The 27,550-nt window shown below is 48.5% G+C and overlaps 1 protein-coding gene across 4 annotated transcripts; it reads left to right on the top strand.

Annotated features, from left to right (window-relative positions):
• The first annotated feature begins 496 nt into the window (after window positions 1–496).
• On the top strand, window positions 497–27,550 carry HTR1D (5-hydroxytryptamine receptor 1D). 4 transcript variants are annotated; one of them, XM_053576643.1, is made up of 3 exons: window positions 497–679; window positions 16,048–16,168; window positions 24,929–27,550. In XM_053576643.1, exon 3 carries the CDS (start codon window positions 25,536–25,538, stop codon window positions 26,670–26,672), a length of 1,137 nt encoding a protein of 378 aa, XP_053432618.1. In that variant the 5' UTR covers window positions 497–679; window positions 16,048–16,168; window positions 24,929–25,535; the 3' UTR covers window positions 26,673–27,550. The 4 variants fall into 4 exon arrangements, with proteins under 4 accessions (XP_053432618.1, XP_053432619.1, XP_053432617.1 ...); XM_053576644.1 differs by lacking the exon at window positions 16,048–16,168; XM_053576642.1 differs by lacking the exon at window positions 16,048–16,168 and having other exon boundaries at window positions 24,817–27,550.

The raw sequence follows: 27,550 nt of genomic DNA, 5'->3' as shown, positions 1-27,550 counted from the left end.
TACTTATTAAATGAATCATGTCTGCCCCCAATAGAATGTAAACTCCATTGGGTCTACATCTGTTTTCTTCACTGCTAGTCCACCCTCCTCACCCCCCCCCCCCGAACATCCCTGACACATAGATCAATAAATATTTAACTGAAGAAAAAGAAATCCAACTACGGATGAACACAGGGGACACGGACGACAGGGAGAGGCTGGATTTCGGGGCATAGCCCAGTCCCCGCACACGCCGACCGCAGACCCAGCCCACCCGCTCTCTACAGGTGCGGACTGCAAAGCGCTAGCCCGGGGTCTTCTCACCGGCTCCCTCGGCGTCTGTCCACCCCCGGGCCAGGCCGGGCGGGGATGGAGGGGGCCGAGCCTCGCTCAGGCGGGCGGGGGGCCGAGTAGGGAGGGAGCCCGGCGGGGGAGGAGCTGGGGAGGGAGCGAGGAGGAGCGGCGGGCGCCGGCAGGGAGCGCAGAGAAGGCGCCGCAGGGCGCCGAGGGGGTGGAGGGAGGTGCAGGACCGTGAGGGCGAGGGCAGGGGAAGAGCCCGAGGCGGGCGGGAACTGGAGCTCGGCGTGGGGTGTGCGGGGTCCGCGGCGGGGACGGGTGGCCGCCGGCGGGGAGACGCGGTTCGAGGCTGCAGGATCCGGGAGGGCAAGCGGGCGCCCGCACCTGCGTGGCCAGGGCGCAGGTAAGCGCTGGAGCGGAGGGACGCCCCGGAGAGGGGGCGCGTCCGGGGAGGGCTGGGGCGGGATGCTCGCCCCTCCTAGATGCCCCGGGGGCTGGCCCGAGACGTCCGGCCTCTCTGCGCCTTCGGACGGGAAGGGCGCACGCCGGCAAGAGGGTCCCGGAGGAGCGTCCGGGGGTCGCCGTCCTGACCCCTGGGACGCAAGGGTGGGCCGAGGCAGCGCTCGGAGACGGCTGCGGGATCCTGGGCGCGCGTTCGGGGTGCCCCGCGAGCAAGCGAAGTCTGGCTAGGCGGGAAGCGCACCCCGCGGGGCCCGGGGCTGCGACGCCCCCCGTGTGGCCCCCGGGAGGCCGAAGGAAGCTGGGCGCTGCCCTCTGCTGGCGGGGTCGGGCGCTGCGCCGCAGCAGGGTCGCCCCTGCTGGAGGGGAGTTGAAGCAGCATCCAGCTGGGGAGACCCTACTTGGAGCTGCCCTGACTTGCTTTGTGACCTTGGGCAGGTCACTGCATCTTTCTGTGCCTCAGTTTTGCACATCTATCAAATAGACCAGAATTCTCTCTCTGACTGCTCCGTGGGAATAAGCGAAATGCTGGAAAGATGATGTTTTATAAACTCTAAAATTCTGTAGAAATCCTAGTTCATCACATAATGTCAGAACTGGAAGAGCACTAAGAAATCTGCTTTATTGCAAATGGGGAGAGTGGGGAATAAACTTGCCCAAGGTCACACTACTTATAAGAGAATATAAAACTAAAGTTCTCTAGGTCATCTGGGGAAGTTCAAGGATTGAGAGCAGGGGCTAATGCTGGCTGCATTAACAAACTGGCTTTGGCCATGTATGAGCTGTGTAACTTAAGGAAAGCCCTTAACTAATCTAAGCCTTGGTTTCCACCCATATGAAATGGGGATAACAATGCCCAACCCACAGGCTTACTGTACAAATCAAATGGGACCATTGCCCCAAACAAGAGTGCCATCTGTAGTGGCCACCATTGTTCTGAGTAGTAGCAGCAGCCTCTTCATCCCTTCCTTGGAATCCGTCTCCAGCATTTTCTAGCCAAGCACATTGTGGGTTTGTGCTGTCCTCTGGACCTTGCAGCCACTATCTGAGGTCTCAGCCCTCCTCTCAAGGGCATTAAAGGGCCCTTTAACAACAGCAAGCAAGGCCACTTGGGTGGCTGGGCCTTCTTCAGCCTTTGATCCTGCCCAGCTGGTGAGGGGAAGTGGGTGGGCTTTGTCATAGAGATATCCAGGAAGCCAGGACCTAGAGGGTAGCTTAGGAGGGAGGGGCCAGCTGGACACCACTGGCAGGGCCTAGAGCCTCCTCTTCTTCTGGCATCTGCAAGACCAGAAGTACAGAGGTGCTTCCTTAGAGTTTGTCAGTTACCTGGTGGATAAATAAGGAGGATAAATCAACTGGGTTGTCCCTTCTCTCCTAGGGCATAGATGGATGACTATTCTTTTTGTCAAGAGTGATACGACTATGAACAGAAATACAGATTCTCAGAGCTTGGAGTTCTCAGACATGAGAAGCCTCTTTCATTGCACGGATAGCTTCTAATCGCGGCCCACTGAGGGGCCAGGGTCTGCCCCAGGTTGGCAGTGTCCTCCAGGTAGCTGACACCATTCAGTCTTTAACTTCTTCCACAGCAGCAATTGCATTGCTGGCCACTCCCTTCTCTCCCTCCCCAGTCATTCTCTCCTCTTACACTTTTACATTTATCCTTCTTCATCTCTGTTGTTTTTATAGGTTCATCCTGCAAAAAGGTTTACAGCTACAGATGCTCTGTTCTCTCTGGCCTTCTTCTCATCTCATAGTAGACAGTCTCCCCGAGTGATCTCATCCACCCCGTTGGCTTTAGTTATCTATCACCTCTGTGCACATAATACATGAATTTATTTCCCCAACCCAGATTGTTCCTGCTGACCTATCCATTATCAGCCAGGCACTGTTCTAGGCCCTGAGGATAAAACCCTGAGCTACCAGGGCTTGGGGTGAGGGTGGGAGTGTGGAGAGATGAGTAATAGACAAGCAGCAGAAAGTATCAGGTGGGGTAAGTGCTAAAGTGGGTACAAACTGGGGTGATGCTGTGGTAGCAGAGTTCCTTTATGTTGCCTGGCCAAACCTTTACCAAAGGGGTGATCTTTAAGAGTGGCAGCTGGTAGGAGATGAAATCAGAGTGGTGCAGGAGTAGGACCTGCTTTATAGGCCTTGGCGAGGGTTCGGAATTTTATTCTGAGTGAGGTGGGAGACATTGGAAGATTTTAAAGTGGAGAGCCTGGGCAAGGTGGCTAATACCAGTAATCCTAGCATTCTGGGAGCTGAGGCAGGTGCATCCCTTGAGCTCACGAGTTCAAGACTAGTCTGAGTAAGAACTAGACTAGTTCTTCAGAATAGAAAAATTAGCTGGGTAGGGCAGCGCCTGTGGCTCAAAGGAATGGGGCACTGGCCCCATATGCCAGAGGTGGTGGGTTTAAACCCAGCCCTGGCCAAAAACTGCAAAAAAAAAAAAAAAAAAAATTAGCTGGGTATTGTGGCGGGCACATGTAGCCCTAGCTACCTAGGAGCCTGAGGCAGAAGGATTGCTTGAACCCAGGGTTTGAGGTTGCAGTAAGCTATGGTAATGTCACTGAACTCTAGCCAGGGCAATGGAACAAGATTGTCTCAATAAATAAATAAATATTTAAAATTAAAATGAATAAATAGTGGCAAGGAAATGCTATTATTTCTCCAGGGCCCATTTGAGCCTTGTAAAAGGAGTTATTCTATATCAGCAGTTCTCAACCTGTGGGTTGCGAGCCCTTTGGGGGTTGAATGACCTGTTCACAGGGTTACCTAAAACCATCCTGCATATCAGATATTTACATTACAATTCATAACAGTAGCAAAATTATAGTTATGAAGTAGCAACGAAAATAATTTTATGGTTGGGGGTCACCACAACATGTGGAACTGTATTAAAGGGTCAGGGCATTAGGAAGGTTGAGAACCACTGTTCTATATGGTTTGTGACCACAGTCAGGTACCAGACTGGGGAAGGAACAGGGAAATCTTTTTTTTTTTGTTTTTTTTTGCCGAGGCTAGGTTTGAACCTGCCACCTCTGGCATATGGGACTGGCGCCCTACTCCTTGAGCCATAGGTGCCGCCAGGAACAGGGAAATCTTTAAGGACTTCCAGCCATGGACAATAAGAGGCACAAAAAACCTGCAATCAGGAGAGGGTTTAAAGGAGAGAGTTTATGCATCTAGTTGACCAGGGAAGGCTTCCTAGAGGAAGTGGCTAGGAAAAAGGACTCAGAAAGCAGAAAGAGGATTGTAGTTCATATGTATGAAGGGGGAGTGGGAAAGATTGCTTTTCCAGGCAGAGGGAACAGCCTGAACTAAGACACAAATGCCCCAATATGTCCAGAGGAGAGGAGATTCCCAACGGGAGCGAGAGGTCAGGGAAGTTAAGTGCAAGGTCCTAGACTTGGCTATTTTCTTATTGTGAGCCTTGACCTACTGGTTCTTTTTTAGGAAATAACTACCCTGTTTCCCTGAAAATAAGACAGTGTCTTATTTTAAGGTGTGCTCCCAAAGATGCACTAGGTCTTATTTTCAGGGGACGTCTTATTGTTCCTGTAAGTAGGTCTTATTTTCGGAGGATGTCTTATTTTCGGGGAAACAGGGTAGTTAAGGGCTGGGAAAGAGGAGGAAGGAGAATTCAAGCATGTGGGCTGAGTGAGGAAGAATAGGATAGTGCCTGCGAGGGAAAGGCAGACGGGAAGGGCTGATGTGGGTGAGAAAATGGTGGCTCTATTGAGTTTGGGGCCCCTATGGGTCATCCAGGAGGGATGACCAAAGGACGTTGGGGGCTAGAGGTACAGAGAGGATAAAACTATCAGTATTTGTCTTTCATTCATCCTTTGAGTAAATCTTTATTGAACATCTGTAAGTATTAAATCCATAACATATAACTATGAACAAAACTGGGCCCCTGCTCCAGGAATGTGCTATTATGAGGGATGACAGGCCTGCCAGCATTGGGCTGCAGGCCGATGTGAGATGTGTATTATGAATCCTAAATGTGAGGCACTGGCTTGGCACAGAGGAGAGAGGCTGGCCCTGCTTGGGTGGAAGGAGTCAGACAAGTTTTCAGTAAAGAGGTGACAGTTAAACTTGGTTTTGAGGGTGAAGTTAGAAGTGGACAGGTGGGCTGGGCACCCATAGTACAGTGGTTACGGTGCCAGCCACATACACTGAGGGTGGTGGGTTTGAACCTGGCCTGGGCCAGCTAAAAACAACAATGACAACTGCAACAACAAAAAAAGCCAGGCGTTGTGGCAGGTGCCTGTAGTCCCAGCTACTTGGGAGATTGAGGCAATACAATCTCTTAAGCCTAAGAGTTTGAGGTTGCTGTGAGCTGTGATACCACAGCACTCTACCAAAGGCGACATAGTGAGACTCTGTCTCAACAAGAGAAAAAAAAAGAAATGCACAGGTGCAAGAGGGGAAGGGCACCCACACAGGGGGCTTCACAGCACGTATTTCAGCAGGCTCATAGGGTTGGCAAATGAGCCCATCCAGAGGAGTCCAGTGTGCTGCCTATGTAAGGTCAAAGAGGCAGGGAGGAAGGAGTGATCAGGTCCATCCCGAGGGCTAAGGGAAACCTCCAGAGAGGGTAGAGGAGATGAGTGGAAAGGCATTCCAGGAAGAAGGAATAGCCTGTGCAAAGACTCAGATGTGACAGAACCTGTGTTTGTGGGGGTAGAGGTCTCAGCCAAGAGGTGGGCTGGGGTTGGTGGCTTTGACTGAGTTCCAGGTAAATAAGAGGATGGGAGGAAAGGAGTGGGCTATGTGATCTCTGGATAAGTAAACAATAGGAAGTGAAGAAAAAGGAATTAGGGTGTAATGTAAGGAAGGGTTCTCTAAGCCTTAGTCCAATGGCACAGGCATCATTGGCCCCAACTGGTCTTCACTTGCTGATTCTGTTTGTCCTCTAGTGCTCAGCTTCAAAGCCACTCTCAGAGTACGATGTCAGGCTTTCAGCAGGCTACCTGTCCCTCTTACTTTCCCTTGGTTCTGTGCAAACCATGCTGTCATCATGTCTGTAGTCCTGGGTTCCAGGAATGTTTCCCCAGGGCCATTGTAAGTCCTCCTAAGAGCAAAGTTCACATCTGCATGGCTCATATCACCACATGGCAGGCTTTAAGTAAACAGTTATTGAATGGATAAGGAAATAGGCTCAGAGACATTCAGTAACTTGCCCAAGGTCACAGAGCTAGTACATGGCCTAGTTAGGAAAGAAGTTCAGCTACCTGACTCCATAGCTCTACCTAACTCCAAAGCCTGTGCTCTTAATCACGGCCATATTGTGCCTCCCAGCAGGGAAAGCAGATGGTGAGCAGCGGATTTGGATCCTGTAAACACTAACAAATTCAGTGTTTGATTTCTAGGAAATGAATTCCTGTTGTTAGTACCTTGTTTATCCAGTCTGGAGAATACGGCCTCTTCTCTGTCCTGAAAATGATTTGCTTTATCAGCTCAAAGTGCTCTCTGGGACCCAGATGTGCAGCATCTGGGGGAGAAGAGAGAAGGCACATTGGCCTCCCGAACAGGGAGAGGATGCAGTGCTACAGGCCTCTTACAGAGTGTGGTCAGCGCGCCAGTCTGCTCCCAGGGTTACTCCCCGGGCGTGGGAACCTCAGACAGGAGGTCAGAGGAGACTTGAAAATGCCAAATGCATGTGGCATGGAACAGGCACAAAAGCCTCTGGACAGGCTTGGCTCACGTCGCTCAATGGTTAGCACAGTGGTTCTCGACCTGTGGGTCGCGACCCACAGGAACTGTATTAAAGGGCCGCCAAGGCATTAGGAAGGTTGAGAACCATTGGGTTAGGGCACTAAGGTAGGCAGGTTAGAACCTGGCCCAGACCTGCTAAACAACGATGACAACTGCAACAAAAGAGTAGCCGGGTGTTATGGTGGGCGCCTGTAGTCCCAGCTACTTGGGAGGCTAAGGCAAAAGAATTGCTTTAGCCTAAGAGTTTGACGATGCTGTGAGCTGTGACGCCATGGCACTCTACCAAGGGTGACATAGTGAGACTCTGTCTCAAAAAAAAGCCTCTGGACACTTCAGTCCTTAATCTCAAATTCCTGCTATAAGCAGGGGGCCATGGAAGGTGTGCTGGTGGGAGTCTGAAGACTTGGTCTCTGCCTGCACTGGGTGAACTTGGGCACGTATCCTCTCTGAGTCCATCTACCTGTTAGCACCTTCAGGGAGTTGGACTAGGTGATTCCTGGGAGGAGTTCTGCCCTCTGACACTCTGAGATCCTTCTTAAATTCCGGGGCTGACATGTCTGTTATCATGTCTGGCTCTTCCTAGCACGATCCTTGGAGCTGCAGCCCCTGGGAGATTGTCAGAACTGTAAAACCTCAGGTCCTGCTCCAGACCTACAGAATCAAAATCTGCACTTTTACTTTTTTCTTTTTGGAGACAGAGTCTCAGTCTGTCTCCTTGGGTTGGGTGCTATGACATCATAATTCACAGCAACCTCAAACTCCTGGGCTCAAGAGATCCTCCTGCCTCACCCTCCCAAGTAGCTGCGACTAGAGGTGCCTGCCATAAGGCTCAGCTCGTTTTTCTACTTTTTTTTTTTTTTTAAGCAGAGATGGGGGTTTGCTCTTGCTCAGGCTGGTCTTGAACTCCTGAACTCAAGGGATCCACCTGCCTCAGCCCCCCAGAGTGCTAGGATTATAGGCGTGAGCCACATTGCCTAGCCAGAATCTGCATTTTTATTAAGGCCTCTAGATAGGGCCCTGTGCATTGCAGATGTGAAAGGTGCTGCAGTCACCACTTCCTGAGCTTTCCTTTGACTCTACTGAGCTCCCATCATCAGGCCTGGCAGAAAGGGGCCCCATTCAGCAAGAGTGATGGCGTCTAGCACATAACAGGAACCTACAGGCATGTGTGGGGTGAGTATCTGCAGAAATAAGAAGGGAGTGGCACTGACTTTACTCAGCAACTTTTATGAGTGGTGGAACATGGAATGGGGCAAACCTAGATTCGAATCCTAGAACCGCAGCTCTGGGGCCTTAGGCAAGGCATTTCTCTGAGCCTCAGTTTCCTCCCTTGGCAAACAAGAAGAATAATCATAGCATTGACTTCAGAGGGTTGTGGTCAGACTTAATGAGTTAATATAGGAGAAACTTAGAACAGAGTAAGTTCCCAGTAAATGTTAAATAAATAAACATCACTTCACCACTACCATCCATGCTACCCTAGCTCCTTCTCCCCAGCTTCCTGTCCTGTCCCCATCCACTCCTGGGAAATGCAAAGTTCCCTGAGGGCAGAGTCCCAAAGTGAGCCCTAGGAGGGAAATGTCACCTCTCCTCTTGAGAGCCAGTGGTTCTAAAGCAGCACAGTCCAATAGAAGTACAATGTGAGGGCTCTTCCTCTTCCCCTAAGCAGCCTGAGGTTCACTTGACCCAGAAAACCTCACAAAGTCATGCAATGGTCAAAAGATTTAAGTCTTCATGTTCACTTTAAGAAAACATGTGAGGCTGGGTGCAGTGGCTCTCCCCTGTAATTTTAGCACTCTGGGAGGCTGAGACAGGTGGATTGCCTCAGCCCAGGAGTTTGAGATCAGCCTGAGCAAAAGCGAGACCCCATCTCTACTAAAAATAGAAAAGCTAGTAGGGGCATTGTGACTGGCACCTGTAGTCCCAGCTACTCAGGAGGCTGAGGCAAAACGATCGCTTGAGCCCAGGAATTTGAGATTGCTGTGAGCCGTGATGCCATAGCGCTCTAGACAGGGCAACAGAGTGAGACTCTGTCTCAAAAATAAAGAACACACATGCACCTGCCCAGCCCTTCAGGGTATGCATATATGAAAAAACCACCAAGTATCTGAAAGATGTCATCTTAAAGATACAATGTGTACCCTTCTGACATTACTAATGGTGGAGTTGGTAGGTACGCCAAATTGTAGGGCCGGACACAGGGTTGGCCCAAAAAGAGTGCTGAGTTTTGTTTTTTGGCAGTTTTTGGCCAGGGCCAGGTTTGAACCCACCACCTCTGGTATATGGGACTGCCACCCTACTCCTTGAGCCACAGGTGCGGCCTTGAGTGCTGACTTTTTGCTGCTCATGCTTCAAAATGCAGAGAGTAGAGATGTAGATTCGCTGGTCACTGAGCATATCCAGGGGAACAAAGAACTGAAGGTGTGTCGCTGAACTTACAGAGCTCATGGTCAGATTGACCCATGCATGAGTTCCGCCTGCCGCATCAAGATGATCTTTACTGAAAAGGAACAAATTGTTCCAAAATGACAGGAGGGGGTTGCACCAAAGGAAAAGATATCCCAGAAGAAACTGAAGAAGCAAAAACTTATGGCACAGGAATATGGGCAACATAAAATAACTGCAGATAACAGTTAGGAAAAGAAAAGAAACCAAATGACCAATAGGTGTGATTTTTATTTTTATTTTATTTTATTTTTTGAGACAGTGTTTCACTTTGTCACCCTGATTAGAGTGTCGTGGCATCAAGCTCACAGTAACCTCAAACTCTTGGGCTTAAGCAATTCTCCCCCTCAGCCTCCCAAGTAGCTGGGGCTACAGGCGCCTGCCACAACGCCCAGCTATTTTTTGGTCGTAGTTATCATTGTTTGGCAGGCCTGGGCTGAGGTTTGAACCCACCAGCTCCGGTGTATGTGGCTAGCACCCTACCCGCTGAGCTACAGGCGCTGAGCCGAGAAGTTCTTTTAAAAAATCAGTGCCTGGTGGGCAGAGCCTGTGGCTCAGTGAGTAGGGCACTGGCCCCATATATTGAGGGTGGCAGGTTCAAACCCGGCCCCAGCCAAACTGCAACAAAAAAATAGCCGGGCGTTGTGGCGGGCGCCTGTAGTCCCAGCTACTTGGGAGGCTGAGGCAAGAGAATCACCTAAGCCCAGGAGGTGGAGGTTGCTGTGAGCTGTGACGCTATGGTACTCTACCGAGGGCGATAAAGTGAAACTCTGTCTCTACAAAAAAAAAAAAAAAAATCAGTGCCTCGGTTCTATACCCTAGGGCAGTGGTCTCCAAGCTTTTTGCCACCAGGAACCAGTTTCATGGAAGACAATTTTTCCAAGGACTAGGGGTGGGCAGGGTGATGGTTTCAGAGTGATTCAAGCACGTTACATCTCCACCTCAGGTCATCAGGCCTTAGATTCTCATAAGGAGTGCACAACCTGGATCCTTCACGTATGCAGTTTACAGTAGGGTTTTTGCTCCTATAAGAGTCTAATGCTGCCACTTACCTGACAGGAGACAGAGCTCAGGTAGTGATATGATGGATGGGAAGCGGCTGTAAATAGAGATGGAGCTTCTCTTGCTTGCCTTCACTCAGTTCCTACTGTGTGGCCTGATTCCTAACAGGCCATGGACTGGTACCATGGACTGGTCCATGGCCCAGGTGTTGGGGACTGCAGTCCTGGGGTGTGAGGCCTAGATATCTGTATTTATCATATATTTTTAGAGACAGAGTCTCACTTTATTGCCCTTAGTAGAGTGCTGTGCACAGCTCACAGCAACCTCCAGCTCTTGGGCTTAGCCAATTCTCTTGCCTCAGCCTCCCGAGTAGCTGGGACTACAGGTGCCCACCACAATGCCTGGCTATTTTTTTGTTGCAGTTTGTCTGGGGCCGGGTTTGAACCCTCCACCCTTGGTATATGGGGCCGGTGCCCTATTCACTGAGCCACAGATGCCGCCCCAGATTTTTATTTTTTATTATTTTTAGGGTGGGGGGGCCGGGGCTGGGTTTGAACCCGCCACCTCCAGCATATGGGGCTGGTGCCCTACTCCTTTGAGCCACAGGCACTGCCCCAGATTTATATTTTTTAAAGCTTCCCTGGGTGCTTCTGATGTTTACCAAGAGAATCTCTGATCTAATTCAACCACCTCATTTTCATTTTGGGGAAACATAGGCCCACAAGAGAAACAAACAGGCTCATTCAAGGTCACACAGTTAGTGGCAAGGGCGTCTCATGCCTGCTGTGTTCTCAGGGCCCTTTCTTCATCAGAACATGGAGCCTATCATAAATGTTTGTTGATCTCTTGCTGTGGGCCAGGTGTTAGGACTATCCAGGTGGATAAAAACATGTTCCTGTAATCAGGGAGCTCATGGTATCATGGCAGAGATGGTTTGATGTGGTGGACACTCAGGATAGGATACCTGAGCCAGGCTGGGTTGGGACAAGTTAGGGTAAGTTTCTTGGGGGGATGCTAGAGCCTAGGCAGCCAGAAAGCTGAAGAGAGGGCACTTTCCAGGCAGAGGATGCAGCAGGGACAAAGGATCAGAGGAGAAAATAGCACTGGAACCCGGGTTTGACAGGAGGGTGTTGGCGGAAAAACATTCAGGGCCCGGATGCGATGGCTCATGCCTGTAATCTTAGCCCTCTGGGAGGTGGGAGGATCCCTTGAGCTTGGGATTTCAAGACCAGCCTGAGCAAAAGTGAGATCCTGTCTCTACTAAAAATAGAAAAATTAGCTGGGCATTGTAGCAGGCACCTGTAGTCCTGGCTACTTGGGAGGCTGAGGCAGGAGGATTGCTTGAGCCCAGGAGTTTGACGTTGCTGTGAGCCAGGCTGACATGGCACTCTATCTAGCCTGGGGCAACAGAGTGAGACCCTGTCTCAAAAAAAAAAAATAGGCAGATGTGTGCTGCTGGAGTGTGAAGGTCACAGCCATTTATGTCAGGAGATGCTATTGGAGATGGAAGGAGAGACCAGCCATGAAGAGTTGAAGCTTGGAATCATCCCAGGTGCAGCAGGAGCTACTGGAGGATTTTAAGGGAGCAACACGATCAGACTTGTTGAAAGGAAGATTCTGGGCGTGATATAAGAGAATGGAGGCGGGCATGAGTGGAGGCTGGGAACCCATTTAGACCAAGGAGGATGGTTTCATGTCCTGCAACAAGACAGTAGTAGCAGCATACAGAGGGGAGAGGAGGAAGGCAGAGTCAGGTTTAGGCAGGAGAACTGGCAGAACTTAGCAATTCAGTGAAGGAGAGGACGCTTATCAGTGGACCATTGCTGTGTAACAAGCTACCCTCAAACTCAGTGGATTAAAACAACGACATTTATGACTACAACTCATGTGGTTGGCGGTTGGCGGATTTAACCGAAACTTGGCTGGGCATTTCTGCTCATCTTGGCTGTGCTCACACGAGCATCTGTGGGGTTGAGGGCTCTGTTCTAGGCTCGGTTTGGCTTCAGCAGGTGGGATGGAGCCGCTGTTGCTCCTTGTGCCTTCGTCTCCTCCCCCAGGGGCCAGTGGGCCAGTACAGGTATGTTCTTCTCATGACCATGGCAGAGTGCAAGAGGGGGCATGAATTTGAACTGGCTCATTGTCACTTGTGCCTCATTTGGAGGCACAAACTCTCTATGGAGAGTTTGGCCATAGCTAGTCCATGCAGAACCCAAAGTCTAGAATCCATGCTGAACCTGGAATCCAGGGAAGGTGCAGGCAGCAGGAGATAGAAGAAGCCCTGAGCTGAGCTCGGAGGGATTCTTAACTTGGCCGTGTGATTGCTGGCTGGTCTCCCACCTCTCTGGGCATCAGCAATTTCAGCTGATTGGATTGAATGAGATCATTTAAAAAGTCCCTTCTACCCCAGGGACGGTGGCTCATGCCCATAATCCTAGCCCTCTGGTAGACCCAGGTGGGTGGATTTCCTGAACTCAGTTTTTTTTTTTGTAGAGACAGAGTCTCACTTTATGGCCCTCGGTAGAGTGCCGTGGCCTCACCCACTCACAGCAACCTCCAACTCCTGGGCTTAAGCGATTCTCTTGCCTCAGCCTCCTGAGTAGCTGGGACTACAGGCGCCCGCCACAACGCCCGGCTATTTTTTGGTTGCAGTTTGGCTGGGGCCGGGTTTGAACCTGCCACCCTCGGTATATGAGGCCGGCGCCCTACCGACTGAGCCACAGGCGCCACCCCTGAACTCAGTTTTGAGACCAGCCTGAGCAAAGGGAGACCCCATGTTTACTAAAATAGAAAAACTAGGGCGGCGCCTTTGGCACAAGGAGTAGGGCGCCGGTCCCATATGCCGGAGGTGGCGGGTTCAAACCCAGCCCCGGCCAAAAAAAACCAAAAAAAAAAAAAAAAAAGAAAGAAAAACTAGCCAGGTGTTTGTTGTGGGTGCCTATAGTCAAAAGGATCTCTTGAACCCAAGAGTTTGAGGTTGCTGTGAGCTGTGATAATGCCATCGCACTCTACCTAGGGCGACTGAGTGAGACTCTTGTTTCCAAAAAAAAAAGTCCCTTCTAAATAATGTTTGTCAGAGAGGGACTGTTACTTATAACTAAGTATAATTTACAAAGTATTTTTAAATGATCTCATTCAATCTAATCAGCTGAAATATTATATACCTGGAGGGTTCCACCCACTCACTCAAACATAAAAGCCATGTGAGGTTGATACTTTCTTTTTTTTTTTTTTATTGTTGGGGATTCATTGAGGGTACAATAAGCCAGGTTATACTGATTGCAATTGTTAGGTAAAGTCCCTCTTGCAATCATGTCGTGAGGTTGATACTTTCATTGTCTCATTTTCAGCATGAAGCAACTGAGCTCAGGGAGGCTCAAGGATGTGTCCAAGGTCTCCCTGTGACCAGTGGAACTGGTGCCTAAGGCTCTTAGACACTTAAGCTGAGTTACATTTTTACAAAAGCAAAAGCAAAAATCAAAAGTGTGCAGCCTGATGAAAATTTCAGAGTGAACACACCCAGCTCAAGAATCAGAACATGACCTGCTCCCCCAAAGCCTCCTGGTGCTCTCCTGGTCACTGCAGCCCCGGCCCTCACAGGCGTTACACTAGCTTGACTTCCATCAGTGTTGTAGGCCAGTTTGGCCAGTTCTTGAACTTTATGAAGTTTGAATCACACATGATGTCTGGATTCTTCAGTTCAACATTACGGTCTGTGAGATTCCTCCGCCCAGTTGTGTGCAGCTGGGGTTCCTTCTCACTAATGTGTAGTATTCTACCACGTGAATATGCCTGCAGGAGTCATTCATTTTACTGTTGTTGTTTGTTCAGGTAGTGTCCAGTTTGGGGTTGTTATGAATAGTGCTGCTCTGAACAATTCTTGCATATACAAGGTCTGGCAGTTAAGTTTGCAAACTCATTCTAGAAAAAGTGCTACATACGTCATGTATGTACAGTCACCTTCGAAGTGTTCCGCCTGGAAGCTCTGCACTGATGCCAGCACCTGGAGCACCCTTCAAAGCAATTTTGGAAATCCTTTTCTGGAATGGCCATTAGACTGTCATTGTATTACCCTTGATGTCCTGAATGTCTTTCTTTCAGTATTTCTTTTACCTTTGGTTAAAAAAAAAAAGCAATTGGGAGCCAGATCTGGTGAGTAAGGCAGGTGTTCCAATACAGTTATTTGTTTACTGGCTAGAAACTCCCTCACAGATAGCACCATGCCGAGCTAGTACATTGTTGTGATGCAAGAGCCAGGAGTTGTTGGCCAAGATTTTCAGTTAAGATTTTCCTATTTCTCCATCAATGTTTATTTGGTCTGCTATGCTTCTCATAGTCAGATGACAATTTTGATGCATAATTTGGCAAATGTTTGCCATGCTTTCATCAGTTCTGCTCATCACTGGGCACCCTGACCTCTCTTCATCAGTGACACTTTCTCTCCCCTCAGAAAAACATTTAATCCATTTGTATTCTGCCATTTTCTTCATGACATTATTACCATAAATGTGGACTAGCATTTCTCTGATTTCATTTCTAGTCTTGCCAAGTTTAACAAGAAATTTACAGGGGCTGGGTGTGGTGGCTCACGCTTGTAATCTCAGCACTTGGGAGGCTGAGGCCAGTGAATTGACTGAGCTCATGGGCTCGACACTAGCCTGGACCAGAGGGAGACCTCATCTCTAAAAATAGCCAGAAATTGTGGCGGGCACCTGTAGTCCCAGCTACTTGAGAAGCTGAGGCAAGAAGATTGCTCAAGCCCCAAAATTTGAGGTTTCTGTGAGTTATCCACCATGGCACTCTACTGAGGGCAAGAAAATGAGACTCTTTCTCAAAAAAAAAAAAAAAAAGAAAGGAAATTTACAAATGTTTGTTCATTGCTCTAATTCAAGCTCCAACATTCTTGCAATGGCAAATGAAAACATGCAACAACAGTAATGAACACCACTCAGCAAAACAACACCAAACATTGACATGAACACAGTTGCAAGACACTGATATACCGAGGTTAGGAAACCTTACCAAGTTGTTTGTATGGTGCTGCCAATGTAAGGGCAGGTGGTAAGTTTGTAAACTTAATCGTCAGACTTGGTATCTTTTGGTGAATGTAGATACGTGTTTTTGCTGGGTGTATAGCTAGGAGTAGAAGTGCTGAGTCAGAGGTTTGGCTACCTTTTTATTTTCTACATTTTCCAGATTTTATGATTAGAGAAACTGAGGTACAAGACTGATTTTCTGGTGGCGCCTGTGGCTTAAAGCGGTAGGGTGCTGGCCCCATATGCCAGAGGTGGCAAAAACAGCCCTGGCCAAAAACTGCAAAAAAATTTAAAAAAGAAAAAAAAGACTGATTTTCTTACCTCAAGATACCAATTAGGTTTCAAAACTTGCACTCAGATAGAGTCACCCACACACAAACACATACACACTCATTCCCATGTTAAAACTTTCAGATTCTTCCCCCACATATATTATATCTAATCCTCATGACATCTCTGGGTGGAGGTATCAATACCCTGATCTTACAGAGGAGAAAAGTGACACTGTATGAGGTCCCATGCAGAAGAGAAAATGAGATGGAAAAACAGCTGTGGGTACATCTTATAAAATATAAAGCCCACTCCAGATTCGTGAAGAGTGATTTCCCCATCCAGGGCTCACTCATCTGTACCACATAGCTTTTAGAGAAAGAACAGACATAAATTCCTCTGTGGGGGATTTATTTGACTGCCACAAATCTTTTCTCACCGAACCTGGGTTTTTGTTCTTCAAAAGGATGAGATTGGCTTCTGAGGGCACATTAAACCCATACATCTTCTTTGTTTCTGGCAAGGTTTCATGACTCAGTGAATTAAAGACCCTTCAGAAAAGGGAGGCGACTGATCTTTCTGCAAGCTGGAGCAGCCTGGGGTAGGGAGCCTTTGTGAAGAGAGATAAAAAGAACACCTGCTGTATGCCAGCCACTGTGCCAATAGGCATGCTATCCCTATTTCAGTGAAGCCACATCACAATTTTGGGAGAAAGACGTTGTTAGCTCAAATTACAGATGAGGAGGAAGGGCCTAGGAGGTAAAAGGTAGTCTTAGATACCACAGTAGGGACATTTGATGGGAAGGAACTGAAAATCTTCTGTCTTATTACTATTTTCCAGGGCTTGCCTGGCACATGTGAACTGGCTCAAGCTGGAAAAATACGAGTTGGTACAAATGAAATTTCCTTAGTGGAAGGTCACTCATGGACGTCCAGGGATAGGAAGGAGTATTTCTAAATCTGTAAGTCTCCCTCCTTCTCTTCTGGGGCAGATGGTCCCTCTCTCTGTTTCTTTCTCTGCCCCACTTTCCTGCCTCTCTCTGCAGACCTGTTTTCTTTGTTTACCTTTAGCTTTTCTGTCCCCCCCAAACCTTCCCTGGCTTTGGTCTTGGCTGTGGCCTTGGCCTTCAGGGTGTTTCTCCTCTATTTTCTTCTTTTTTTTTTTTTTTGTAGGGACAGATTGTCACTTTATGCCCTTCGGGTAGAGTGCTATGGCATCACACAGCTCACAGCAACTTCCAACTCCTGGGCTTAAGCGATTCTCTTGCCTCAGCCTCCCGAGTAGCTGGGACGACAAGAGCCCGCCACCATGCCCAAGTATTTTTTGGTTGCAGTTCAGCCGGGGCCGGGTTTGAACCCGCCACCCTCGGTATGTGGGGCCGGCGCCTTACCAACTGAGCCACAGGCGCCGCCCTCTCCTCTATTTTCTATCTAGCCAGCTGTTCACAGTCTTTAGCCTAAATTCCCATGAGATCATTTGACTGGCTCATTTGGGGTCATATGGTCCAGTCAGCTGTGGTCAGAGGTGGTCTCTGAATCAGGCTGGGACAGAGTCTATCTGCTTTTCTCCTTCCATCTCTCTGCAGAGACGCCAGTGCTGGAGGGTGCAGGGTGTGTCTGGAGTCTGTGTGATCTGGACTTCAGGAGAGATGCTGCTAGGCTGAGGAGAGGCTGACAGAAGTCCTTGCCGTTGCTCTCCTGGCTCCCCGGAGTATGAGTGGGCAGGGAGGAAGCTCCCTGTCTGGCTGGGAGTTGCAACAATGGCAAATATCACTCACTAAACTGGACAGGAATGGCCAGGTGCAGTGGTTCACACCTGTAACCCTAGCCCTCTAGGAGGCCAAGGTGGGTGGATCACCTGAGCTCCGGAGTTCAAGACTACCCTGAGCCAGAGCAAAACCCCATCTGTACTAAAATAGAAAAAATTAGCTGTCATGCTGCACTTCTGTAGTCCCAGTGACTCGAGAGGCTGAGGCAAGGGGATCACCTGAGCCCGAGTTTGAGGTTGCTGTGAGCTATGATGATGCCGCCGCACTCTACCAGGGTGACAGAATGAAAATCTATCCCCCCAAAATGAAAATAAAATAATAAAATGGACAGTGACACCTTATTTATGTTGTGAGAAGTGACCGACCGTGTTGCCTGGAGACCTGAATTTGTGTTTGAATGCATCACAGGGAAACCAGAGAAGTCACATGTGTGGTCACGTTTACTGTGTTGGGCATTGGCATCCATGATCTTATCAGTCCTCCCTAAACTCCTGTGAGGGATGGAAGGTCAGCCCCATCACTGAGGAGGGGCTGTGCAGGCCCAGAGATGTGACTCAACTTGCCCAGTGGCCATACTGAGAAAGTAGAACAACAAGGATTGGAATCCGAGAATTCCTGCTTTTAGCTGCTACATTCCCTCTTTGTTACCATCATTACATTTGTTCAGGACTCTAAGTTTACAGCACCTCTTATTGGAGCTATTCAATATCCCTTGGGGGCAGCATAGCCATGCCTTTGTTCCCATTTTCCAAGGAAGAAACTGAGAGTCAAAAGGTCATGATTTGCCCATGGTTACCTAGCTTGTCAGTGACAGAGCTGAGACCAGAATTAGATCTTCAGGACTAAAATGTCTCAGCATGTGAAACATATTCAGTAGGTATGAATATGTCAGAACTCAGGCTTGGCACCCATAGCTCAGTGGCTCGGGCGCCGGCCACATACACCAAGGCAGGCAGGTTCGAACCCGGCCCACGCCTACTAAAAACAACAATGACAACTACAACAAAAAAATAGCCAGGTGTTGTGGTGTGTGCCTGTAGTCCCAGCTACTTGGGAGGCTAAGGCAAGAGAATCACTTAAGCCCAAGAGTTTGAGGTTGCAGGGAGCCACACCAGGGCACTCTACTGAGGGCAACATAGTAAAATTCTGTCTCAAGAAAAAAAAAGAATATGTCAGAAGGTATCAATATGTTATTATTAGTAACATGGTTCCTTTTTATAATTATAAAATGTGATTGTTTAAGAAAAATTACAAATATCTCTTGCAAAAGAGTATATACAGAGGTTGCGAAAAAATATATATACACAATTTAAGAATGGAAAAATCTATATTAAAATTGTAATACTCAATGTATACCAATAACATTTGTTATCTGGCATATTGTATGTGGTATTTTGTATCTCTTATAATTGCAGAAGTCAAACATGACTTGAGTATTACAATTTTTTTCTTTTCCTTTCTTTTTTTTTGTATGTCTGTATGAGGCAGATTCTCACTCTGTCACTCAGGCTAGAAGCCTGTAGCATCAGCCCAGCTCACAGCAACCTCAAACTCCTGGGTTCAAATATTCTTCCTGCCTCAGCCTCTTGAGTAGCTGGGACTACAGGCGCCCAGCACGACACTCAGCTAATTTTTCTATTTTTAGTAGAGACAGGGTCTCACTCTCGCTCAGGCTGGTCTTGAACTCCTGAGCTCAAGAGATCCTCCGCCTTGGCCTTCCAGAGTACTACGGTTACAGGTGTGAGCCACCACGCTTGTCCTGAATATCACAATTTTAATACAGCTTTTTCCTTTGTTAAAATATGTATACATTTTTGGCACCCTCAATTTATAGAATGCATGTACAGATTAAAGAATAACAATAAATACCCATGTACCCACCACAACCTTATAAAATAGAATGAATGTCACTGACACCATTAAAACTCTTCAAGATTAAGTTCCCACTTCCCTTCCCCTCTAGGAGTAACCATCCTGAATTTTATTTATTTATTTTTTTAGAGACAGAGTCTCACTTTATTGCCCTGGGTAGAGTGCTGTGGCATCACACAGCTCATAGCAACCGCCAACTCCTGGGCTTAGGCCACTCTCTTGCCTCAGCCTCCCAGGAGCTGGGACCACAGGCACCCATCACAACGCCCGGCTATTTTTTTATTGCAGTTTGGCCGGGGCTGGGTTTGAACCCACCACCCTCGCTATGTGGGGCCGGCGCCCTACCCACGAGCCACAGGTACTGCCCATCCTGAATTTTATATTTTGCTTTTCCTCATGGTTTTGCTACATATAGTTATCTTCCCAGAAATTTGTTCCTTGTTGCATGTTCTTGACTTTGGCACTCATCCTTGTTTATGAGAGTCGCCATTCACCTCTCTGTGGCACTCCATCGTGGGAATAGGCCACGTTCTACCATTCTGCTATTGCTGGATGTTTGGGTGGTTTCTAGATGTTTTGCTATTAGAGCTGATTCTGCTATGACCACCTCGTCCCTGCCTGCTGGTGAGAACATGGAAGAGCTTCTCTGTCACGTGTATTCGGGGGTGGAATTACTGGGTCATGAGGTTGTCAACAAATCATTATTTCTGTGAGATGATACCAAATTGTTTGCTAACTGGGTTCCTCCAATTTATACTCTACTAGTGGCAGGTGACGATTCCTATTGCTCTACATTCTTACTAATGGACATGTCATGATTCAGATTTAAAAATTTTTACCTGTCGGCTGGGTGAAAATGGCATTTCATTGTTGTTTTGGTTTGTATTTTTTTATTTTATTATCTGAAGTGTAATGGGAGAGAGGTAGTTGCTTATAGAGCTTCAGCTCATGTCTCCAGAGGTAGCTGTATTGTGGGAAATTGGCCCAACTTCATTCAGGGAGGGCAGGGCAGCAGCAGGAGAGGAGGGAGCTGGCTGCAGCCCAGCCTTCTTCACCAAGGCCGTCCCCCCATGTCTGTCCTGCTTCCCCAGGCAAGATGTCACCATGGGCTGGAGGGCCCCTCCGGCCTTTGTGAACCCACGCCTTTCATTGAAATGAGGTCACTGGAATGCCTGGAACCCAAGGAGTGACTGCCTGAGCTTGTAGGGCAAGCATTCCAGCCTTCTGTGGGAAATGGAGACACCTCGCTCACCCAGGCTGTCTGAAGGGGAGAGAATTCCAAATGATCCAAACCGAGTTCACTTTTTCTATATGAACCAAAGTGGGAGGAGAACTTTAGCCAGAGGCTTTTGGGGTGGAGCCTGGGGCAGGTGGAGACAGCAGGGGCTACCAAACCGGCTTCCCTCTGGGAAGCACACATGCCTTAAGGCTTTTGGTCCTGAATTGTGGCAATGTAGAGAAGGGGAGAAATTTCCAGAGCTCTGGACCCGGTTCTTATACTTTCAACTGCGTGACTTTGCAGTTGACATTGGTTGGCTCCTTTGTGAGTTGAGGGCCATGTTGCTCACCTCACAGGCTGGGTGACTCAGCCCTAGAGCTAGCTCAGTGCCTGGGACATAGCAAGAGTTCCACGAAAATACACATATATAGCATCCTACAAACTCTGGGATGTGTTTTAGAGTTGGTGGCTTAAGATTGGTTTTCTTTTCTTTCTTCTTTTTTTTTTGTAGAGACAGAGTCTTACTTTATGGCCCTCGGTAGAGTGCCATGGCATCACACAGCTCACAGCAACCTCCAACTCCTGGGCTGAAGCGATTCTCTTGCCTCAGCCTCCCGAGTAGCTGGGACTACAGGTGCCCACCACAATGCCCAGCTATTTTTTGGTTTGCAGTTCAGCCGGGGCCGGGTTTGAACCCGCCACCCTCCGTATATGGGGCTGGCGCCCTACCAACTGAGCCACAGGCACCGCCCTCTTCTTTTTTTTTTGAGACAGGGTCTCACTTTGTCATCCTCGGTAGAGGGCTGTGGCATCACAGCTCACAGCAACCTCAAACTCTTGGGCTCAAGTGATTCTCTTGCCTCAGCCTCCCGAGTGGCTGGGACTACAGGCACCTGCCATAATGCCCAGCTATTTTTTTACTGCAGTTTGGCCGGGACCAGGTTCAAACCTGCCACCCTTGGTATACTGGGCCACCACCCTACCCACTGAACCACAGGCACCGCCCAGGGTTGGTTTTCTTAAGTTGAGGCTTTTCTCTATCCTCCAGGCAGATTTTTTTTTTTTTTTTTGTAGAGACAGAGTCTCACTTTATAGCCCTTGGTAGAGTGCCGTGGCCGCACACAGCTCACAGCAACCTCCAACTCCTGGGCTTAGGCGATTCTCCTGCCTCAGCCTCCCGAGTAGCTGGGACTACAGGCGCCCGCCACAACGCCCAGCTGTTCAGGCAGATTTTTTTTAAAGATGAAGCACCCTTGAGTTTGGGGAGTGAGATGGAAACTACTATGTCGCTGGTTTAGCTTCTTAATTTTTTTTTTTTTTTTTGAGACAAGGTCTTGCCGTGTTGCTCAGGCTGGGGTGCAATGGTGTCATCACAGCTCACAGCAACCTCAAACTCCTGGGCTCAAGGGATCCTCCTGCCTCAGTCTCCCAAGTAGCTGGGACCATAGCTGTGTACCTCCATGCTTGGCTAATTTTTCTATATTTTGTAGAGATGGGATCCTACTCTTCCTCAGGATGGTCTCAAACTCCTGACCTCAAGCATTCCTCCCACCTCAGCCTCTCAGAGTGCTAAAATTACAAGCATGAGCTACTGCGCCCAGCCTACCTTCTTAATGTTTTAAAAATCAGGCAATCGGCGGCACCTGTGGCTCAGTGAGTAGGGCGCCGGCCCCATATGCCGAGGGTGGTGGGTTCAAACCCCAACCCTGGCCAAACTGCAACAAAAAATAGCCGGGCGTGGTGTCAAGCGCCTGTAGCCCCAGCTGCTCGGGAGGCTGAGGCAGGAGAATCGCATAAGCCCAAGAGTTAGAGGTTGCTGTGAGCCGTGTGACGCCACGGCACTCTACCTGAGGGCGGTACAGTGAGACTCTGTCTCTACAAACAAAAAAAAAAAAAAAATCAGGCAATCAACAGATATAGACTCAACCTTCCCAACAAAGTCTGAGTAAAGCTGTGGGGAAGTAGGATGATAATGATTCTTTCTTCTTTTTTTTGAGACAGTCTCACTATGTTGCCCTCGGTAGAGTGCTGTGGTGTCATAGCTCACAGAAACTTTAAACTCTTGGGCTTAAGTGTTTCTCTTGCCTCAGCCTCCCAAGTAGGTGGAACTGCAGGCACCCGCCACAGTGCCTGGCTAATTTTTTTATTGTAATTAGCAGTGTCGGGCCTGGTTCGAATCTGCCAGCCCTGGTGTACATGGCCAGCACCCTAGCCACTGAGCTATGGGCGTTGAGTCAATCATGATTCTTGATGCCTCTCAGGTTTCTCCTGGGTACTTCGGGCTGGACTTGCTAGTAGCAATGGAAACTCCACAGCAGCCCTGGGAAGCGGGTGGAGTATCCACTGTTTGGAGGAAGAAATCTGAGACACAGAAAAGGGAAAAGACTTGCTCAAGGTCATACAGTAAGGCTGGGATAGAGGGGAGAGTAGAGCTCAGCTGGCCCCACTCCAAGCCAGACTTTCCCTTGTGCTCTGCTGCCTCCCACACCTGGCACTGGCCACCTCCCAAGCCTTGTCTCTTCTGCTGTCTGTCCTCCAGCTAGCTGGTCTCCTTGTCATCCTCTGACCCCACTTTCTGACCTCGGGGGCTTTGCTCTTGCTTTTGCAGCAACCATGAATGCCATCACTCCCAAGTTTGACTATAAAACCCTTCCCCTTGGTATAGCTACCTGGTTGAAAGATGTAGCCCTTGAGAGTGATGCTGTGAATCAGACCAGTCTGGGTCTTATAAGAAAAGAAAAAAAAAAGAATGATGTTGTGGGAGTGATTGATGGACTATTGTTCAAAATATATGCAGTTGAAAAACATACACACTTTGAAACAAATTCAAACATAATCACTTTTTTAAAAAGTGTGTGTATATATATATATATATATTGGGCAGCGCCTGTGGCTCAGTGAGCAGGGCGCCAGCCCCATATACCAAGGGTGGCGGGTTCAAACTCGGCCCCAGCCAAATTGCAAGGAAAAAAATAGCCGGGCGTTGTGGCGGGCGCCTGTAGTCCCAGCTACTCGGGAGGCTGAGGCAGGAGAATCATCTAGGCCCAGGAGTTGGAGGTTGCTGTGAGCTGTGTGACGCCACGGCACTCTACTGAGGGCGATAAAGTGAAACTCTGTCTCTACAAAAAAAAAAAAAGTGTGTATATATATATATATATATAAATTATGCCTTGCCATCTCTTTCCTAGGGTCCTTTGGTGCCTCATGTCTGCCTCCCTTGCCAGACTGTGAATGCTCCCAGGGCAGGACCTGTAGGGATCCCTGGTGGAGCTGAAATGTTCCATGCAAGGCAGGGTAGAGATGGCAGGAATATGGGTGAGGATGAAGGGTCTTTGGCATTCTTCTTGTCAACCCCATAGCATCCAGGGGCTGCCTGCCAGGCTCCTTGGACTTCACCTAGGGTCATGCCAGACATGGGCTCCCACTGGCTTTGCCTTCTGTCTTACTCATCCTGATCATCAATATCAAGAACCCGGGCTTGGTACCTGTAGTCAGTGACTAGGGTGCTGGCCACATACACTGGGGCTGGTGGGTTCCAACCCAGCCCAGGCCTGCTAAATAACAAAGACAACAACAACAAAAATAACCAAGTGTTGTGGCAGGCACCTGTAGCTACTTGCAAGGCTGAGGCAAGAGAATCATTAAACCCAAGAGTTTGAGGTTGCTGTGAGCTGTGATGCCACAGCACTGTACCGAGGGCGACATAGTGAGACTCTGTCTCAAAAAAGAAAAAAAAATACCAAGCACCCCAAAGTTTGCCTACGTCCCAAATACTTAAACCCAGAGGCCAAAGGCACACAGAGGAGAAGTCTTCAATAGTAATAATAAATAATATTATTAAATAATATTTGCCAGTTTATTAGATAGGATAGAAATGAACAGCCAGGAGAAAAGGTACATAGGATGAGGTCTAAAAGGGTTGCATGCAGGGTGGTGCCTGTGGCTCAGTGAGTAGGGTGCCGGCCCCATATACCAGAGGTGGTGAGTTCAAACCCAGCCCTGGCCAAAAACTGCAAAAAAAAAAAAAAAAAAAGGGTCACATGCACAAAAGTTTGTGTTCCTGTGGGGTTAGAGGATGCCATATTCCAGGCACGTGGGTGTCTGGTACAACCTGGAAGCTCCCATGATTTTTCTTTTTGTGGCTGAATTTCCAGTTTTCATTTGGAAAGCTGAGTGTATTCTTTTGGATTTGAACTTCCACCATGGAAAACGCTGAGAGTTTTTTTTTTCTCAGAGTTTTTATTTTTGCAATTAATTTCTTTGCTGAATAAACGGGTGTTTTTGTTTTTGCTTGTGTGTTGTTGTTTGGTTTTAGGTCCATTAAAACTTGAAAAATTCAAATGAATGGAAAGAAGGTCACCCCTTCTACACACCCACACTTTGTAGAGAAATAGGCTAACAATTTGGCTTCTTTCCTAGTAGCCTCCCTCCCACCAGTTTTATTTTTATTTAGTTTCAGTTTGTTGCTAAATAAATAGAACGATGCTTTCTGATTCACAACTTATAGAACTGATTTCACATGCTAGCCTGTGATGCTTCCAATAGCAATGGTACTTAGTCCCCTCTGGGAACTGTGGGGGTGGGACACATCACCCTCCCCTGCATTCTCCTGACGCTTTCGGGAATGCCAGTTTCACAGCACCACTACCAGTCCTTAAGCAGTATTGTTTTTAATCCTATAGTTAATTTCACACTTCTGAATTATCCTTCTAGAACCTAACACTTCTTTTTTCTCTTTTTTAAACACCAGAGCTTCTGAACATGTGCCCCTCTCCCTGAACCCACAGAGATCTATTTGTTTTGCCTTTTCCCAGCTCATGCATTCTTCAAGACTTGGTAACCGGAATGTTTTGTCTGTTCAGGCTCAAAACGTCAGTGGGACAGGAACCAAAGTTAAATACCTCCCGATGCCTCTGCCTCGGGATGAACCTGGGAAAACTGGAGTGCTTCTTTGAAAAAACTCCGCTGCCTGGAGTGCTTCTTTGAATCAGCTGGAACTTTTTGTCTCTAGTTTTAAAAGCTCCCCAGAGACAAGCTGAAATCCAGAATCTTCTCAATTAGGGGAAAATTCTGAAGTTCTCATTAAAACACAATTGATGTCTCTAGCTTTGAAAAGAGCCCAGATGCCAAAGGCAAGAATCCCAGAGCATTGCTCACACTGGTGTGATGCCCTGATAATTGTCTAACCAATTCAGCATGTCCCTGCTGGGCGGGACCATCTGCTGGGTACAGTTCCAGAACCAGGGGACAGCATCCCATTCATGTGATCTAGGACAGACCTTTAATTACCAGCTGGGAGTTGGCTCACTGTTCTTCCAGTGGTCAGGTCTTGAGGTCTTCACACTGTGGTCTCTTCTGATGTATGGCTCCTACCAGTGTGAAGCAGAATGACCTTGCTACAGAGGCAGGACAACCTTGAAAGAAGGAGCCAAGTTCGTGGAAGTCTGCAGGAAGAGAGAGCTACCTAGCATGTCCTCACTGAACCAGTCAGCAGAAGACCTTCCCCAGAAGGCTTCTAACAGATCCCTGAATGCCACAGAAGCCCCATGGGCTTGGGATCCCGGGACCCTGCAGGCTCTCAAGATCTCCCTTGCAGTGGTCCTTTCCGTCATCACGCTGGCCACAGTCCTCTCCAATGCCTTTGTACTTACCACCATCTTACTCACCAGGAAGCTGCACACCCCCGCCAACTATCTGATCGGCTCGTTGGCCACGACAGACCTCTTGGTTTCCATCCTGGTCATGCCCATCAGCATTGCCTATACTACCACCCGCACCTGGAGCTTTGGCCAGATCCTGTGTGACATCTGGCTGTCCTCTGACATCACGTGCTGCACAGCCTCCATCCTGCACCTCTGCGTCATTGCTCTAGACAGGTACTGGGCCATCACGGACGCCCTGGAGTACAGTAAGCGCCGGACGGCCTGCCGCGCGGCCACCATGATTGCCACCGTCTGGGCCATGTCCATCTGCATCTCCATCCCGCCGCTCTTCTGGCGGCAGGCCAAAGCCCAGGAGGAGATGTCCGACTGCCTGGTGAACACGTCTCAGCTCTCCTACACCATCTACTCCACCTGCGGGGCCTTCTACATCCCCTCGCTGGTGCTCATCGTCTTGTACGGCCGGATCTACAGGGCGGCGCGGAACCGCATCCTGAATCCACCCTCGCTCTGCGGGAAGCGCTTCACCACCGCGCAGCTCATCGCGGGCTCCGCAGGGTCCTCGCTCTGCTCGCTCAGCGCCGGCCTCCACCAAGGGCACGCGCCCTCGCCCGGCTCCCCTCTCTTTTTCAACCACGTGAAAATCAAGCTTGCGGATAGTGTCCTGGAACGGAAGAGGATTTCCGCGGCTCGAGAGAGGAAAGCCACCAAAACCCTGGGCATCATTCTGGGCGCTTTTATCATCTGCTGGCTGCCCTTCTTCGTGGCATCGCTGGTCCTCCCCATCTGTAGGGACGCGTGCTGGCTCCACCCAGCCCTCTTTGACTTCTTCACCTGGCTGGGCTACTTAAACTCCCTCATCAACCCCATCATCTACACAGTGTTCAATGAAGAGTTTCGGCAAGCTTTTCAGAAAGTTGTCCGTTTGCGGAAAGCCTCCTGGTGACTCTTTTGTGTCCTGTAACCCAGCTGGGGTTGTCCTATTAAATTTTTTTTCCTGAGACTGGAGTTAATTCATGATCATCTTGGGTCTCCTGGTTCAATCAACAGAATTATTCTGTGTTCTTTGCCTTCTTAACTTCTGAGCCACCAAGACCTAAGCAGCTGAGTGAAAGGGAATAAGACTGAAGATTTCACTGAGCATAGTATTTTCACAGTTTCGCAGTGTTGGAAGAAAGGTGACCCGCAGGATTCCTTGCTGATACAGTTCAGGTGAGAAGCTGACTCTAGAAAAGACCCCAGGCTCAAGGGGAAGGCTGTCTTGTCTACCTGAGATCTGTATGGAGCTCAAAAGAGGGTAGATATGATTAATAACATGTATGGAAGGAGAATTGGGAGACAGGGGAAGGCTCTCTTGTCTACCTGAGATCTGTATGGAGTTCAAATGGATACTATTAATGACATATATGGAAAGAGAATTTGGAGACAGGATGGAGGGGTCTATGTGCCATGTGGCACCTTGATTTGAAAATAACACCCCTGTGTATCCACTGAGTCCTCCTTAAACTGGGTCTCTCCTAATTGTGTGTAAGGAGGAAGTCAGTATTGGAGATGAGAACAACTCAGAATGACTTGGAGAGAGCTTCAGAGGCAGGGGAGCAGGATAGCTGGAACTAGATTGAATACCTGGCATCCTTCCCCCATACTCCTACACTATCTTAATATTCTGACGTTAAAATCTCTTATAACTCCATTGAAGTAGGTTGATGAGCTTTGAGCCCACCAAGCTTTCAGTGGGTTGCTATTCTGAATTATTTTTTTACATCCAGTTCTCATTAGAGATCTGAGACCTAATTAGAGATGTGAGTCTTATCAAATAAAAAG

The sequence above is a fragment of the Nycticebus coucang genome, chromosome 22, assembly GCF_027406575.1.
Source record: "Nycticebus coucang isolate mNycCou1 chromosome 22, mNycCou1.pri, whole genome shotgun sequence".
Lineage (NCBI taxonomy): Eukaryota > Metazoa > Chordata > Mammalia > Primates > Lorisidae > Nycticebus > Nycticebus coucang.
The sequence above is the reverse complement of the archived record's forward strand: the minus strand, read 5'-3'. Positions and strand labels throughout refer to the sequence as shown.

Bases quoted from the DNA above. Each gene is read 5' to 3' on its own strand.
- HTR1D (XM_053576644.1), top strand. From the start codon at position 25,536: ATGTCCTCACTGAACCAGTCAGCAGAAGACCTTCCCCAGAAGGCTTCT.